General features: G+C 59.6%; 1 protein-coding gene across 1 annotated transcript; it reads right to left on the minus strand.

The window, feature by feature from the left end:
• Positions 1-221: 221 nt before the first annotated feature.
• Positions 222-2,103, minus strand: DUSP1 (dual specificity phosphatase 1). Its single transcript, XM_086471011.1, has 4 exons — positions 1,734-2,103; positions 1,444-1,592; positions 1,103-1,322; positions 222-592 (listed from the first exon to the last, which is right to left on the minus strand). The coding sequence occupies exons 1-4, from the start codon at positions 2,101-2,103 to the stop codon at positions 222-224; spliced, it is 1,110 nt and encodes a 369-aa protein (XP_086327137.1).
• Between the last annotated feature and the right edge of the window lie 456 nt (positions 2,104-2,559).

Below are 2,559 nucleotides of genomic sequence, written 5' to 3' on the forward strand. Positions count from 1 at the left end.
TAAAAGTCAGCAGAAAAGTCAGTAACACTTAGTTCTCTGGCATCAGGTGAGCTCCTCTCCATTTATGACACTGTTCTGGGATGCACAGATGGTTCCTCACAAACACAAGTGACTGATGACACTGTCCCTGTCATTATTGCACTTCTGAGACAGTAAGTCTGAGTTCTGACTGAAAGTCTGAGAGCTTTTTTGACCATATATTCACCCGCTCCTCAGCAGCCTCAGCAGCTCGGGGAAGTGGTGATGGGGCTCTGAAGATAGTTTAAAGCACCAGATGAGGTGTGAACAGGGATGGAGACTGGAAAGTTAAAGACCGTGGTGGTTGATGCTCCTCTGTCCAATACTGACATAGCAGGGCTACCAGCTTCTGCTGAGCAGTTGGGGGCAAGGACCTGCGACTCAAACTGAAGCAGCTGCCCCATGAAGCTGAAGTTTGGGGAGATGATGCTTCTTCTTTGTTTCACAAACTCAAAGGCTTCATCCAGTTTGACTCTGTTGGTCCTCATGAGATAAGCAAGGCAGATGGTTGCTGACCGGGAAATGCCAGCCTGGCAGTGCACAAATACCCTTCCTCCATCATTTTTAACAGAGTCTGAAAGAATTAAGATGCAGTTAACAAACAAGTCCCACTGCTTCCAGAGGTGGGAAAGCACAGGCTGCTGTTTTACATTTCTTTAATCTATCCCTTCCTTAGCCTAATAGGTGCACCCGGTGCTTTTGAGACAAAGAGAGCCTTTGTCCTGAGGGAACCAGCAGTCTAGCTATTTTCATTCTGGGCTCCAATTCCAATTATACTAATAGCTCCTCCAGGTCACTTTAGCAGTCTTGCAAGATTACTTTAATACTGATCCGCTTAAATTCACTAGCTCTTTTCTGCAAGACCAATACCTCTTGAATCAAGACTTCAAACACCTTTGTGAAACTAAGATTACTCCTCCGAGTAGAATAAAATTAACTGAAATGTTTCCCAAAGTGTATCTCTGCTACAGAATTAAATTCCCAAATCTCAAACGTAGCTTTTACTGGGGAAAACAATGCCCAAAAATCCCTTCCCAGGCTACATCACCCCAGAAAGAACAGACTGTAAAGAGAGCTCATTCACCTATGAAATCAATCGCCTCGTTAAACCAGGAGCTGATATCTGCCTTGTGGTTGTCCTCCACGGGGATACTTTTATACTGGTAGTGCCCTTCGAAGTGGTTGGGGCAGTTCGCCGAGACGTTGATTAACGCCGTGATCCCCAGAGCATCCAGCATGTCTTTGCGGGAAGCATGGTAGGCGCTGCCCAAGTAGAGGAACGGCAGGATTTCCACCGGCCCGCCCTAAAACAAAGGACAGGCGACCGGTTAACTTCGCTCGGCAGCTTTCGAGCAGCCTCCCCTCGCCAGCCCCCCGGCCTCGCACGCACCCAGCGCCCCCGCCCCGGGCCCGTTCCCCGCTCACCTGGTCGTAGAGGGGGGTGCCGCAGGAGCTGCACCCCGAGTCGGCGCTGCCGGGCGCGCTGCTGGCGCTCAGGGGCAGGCTGAGCCCCGTGGGGGCGGCCGGCTTGGTGCAGAGCTCGGAGCAGGCGGACGAGAAAGCTTCGTAACCTCCTGCGGGGGGCAGAGGGAAGAGAGGGGCGGCGGGTCAGCGCTGCGCGGCCGGCGGCGAGCGGAACCCCGCGGGCGGCGCCGCCGAGCCGGCTGCGCCCCTTCCCCGCCGGCGGGGGCCGGGGTGGTCCCGGGGCCACTCACCCTTGAGGAAGCAGATGCGGGCGCCGCGGGCCTCCCTGCAGAGGGTGCCGAGGGCCAGCAGCAGCGTGCTGTCGCGCTTGGGCAGCTCCAGGTCGGCGCTGCGCTCGTCCAGCAGCACCACGGTGTGGACGAGCCCCTGGCGCAGGCGGGCGCGGAGCTCCTCGTTGGGGACGACGTGCTCCAGGGCCAGGGCGCCCTTGGCGCGGCGGCGGACGATGGTGCTGAGGCGGACGTTGCAGGAGCCGCGGATGTGCGCGGCGTTGAAGGAGAAGAAGGAGCGGCAGTCGAGGACGAGGCACTGCGCGGCGCGCTCCTGCAGCAGCCCCCGCAGCGCCTCGCACTCCAGCGCGCACACCCGCAGGTTCACCATGGCGGCTCCGGCCGAGGGAAGGATGGAGGGCGGAGAGGGAGGGAGGAAGGCGCGGTTAGTGCCGGCGGTGCCCGTGTCCCGCGGCAGCACAGCGCAGCACGGCACGGCACGACCCAGTACGGCCCCGCACGCCTGCGCCCGCCTTATATAGGGCCCCGCCGCCGGGCCGGCGTTTTCTCAATGGGGCCGCGTCACGTGGGCGCCGGGGAAGACGTCACCTGGCGGCGCGCCAGCGCGGGCGCGCCCAGCCCCGCCGATGTGACGTCATGTGCCGCCGGAGCGCGCCCGAGTGCCCGTGGAGACTCAGGGGAGCTCAGCTCCGGGCGGGTGCCCGCATCCACGCGGGCGTATGCGCGCGCGTCCACGGGTACACGCTCCCCTGCACTCGGCACGGTACACACAAACACACGCGTGTGTACACGTATGGAATTAGGCAGGGGCATTACCTACACACAC

Source organism: Leptosomus discolor, chromosome 10 (assembly GCF_034619465.1).
Source record: "Leptosomus discolor isolate bLepDis1 chromosome 10, bLepDis1.hap2, whole genome shotgun sequence".
Classification (NCBI taxonomy): Eukaryota; Metazoa; Chordata; class Aves; order Leptosomiformes; family Leptosomidae; genus Leptosomus; species Leptosomus discolor.

Bases quoted from the DNA above. Each gene is read 5' to 3' on its own strand.
- DUSP1 (XM_086471011.1), bottom strand. From the start codon at position 2,103: ATGGTGAACCTGCGGGTGTGCGCGCTGGAGTGCGAGGCGCTGCGGGGG. The intron at 1,593-1,733 runs GTGAGTGGCCCC...TGCCCCCCGCAG, and splicing joins CCGCATCTGCTTCCTCAAGG to GAGGTTACGAAGCTTTCTCG. The intron at 593-1,102 runs GTGAATGAGCTC...TAATTCTTTCAG, and splicing joins CGAGGCGATTGATTTCATAG to ACTCTGTTAAAAATGATGGA.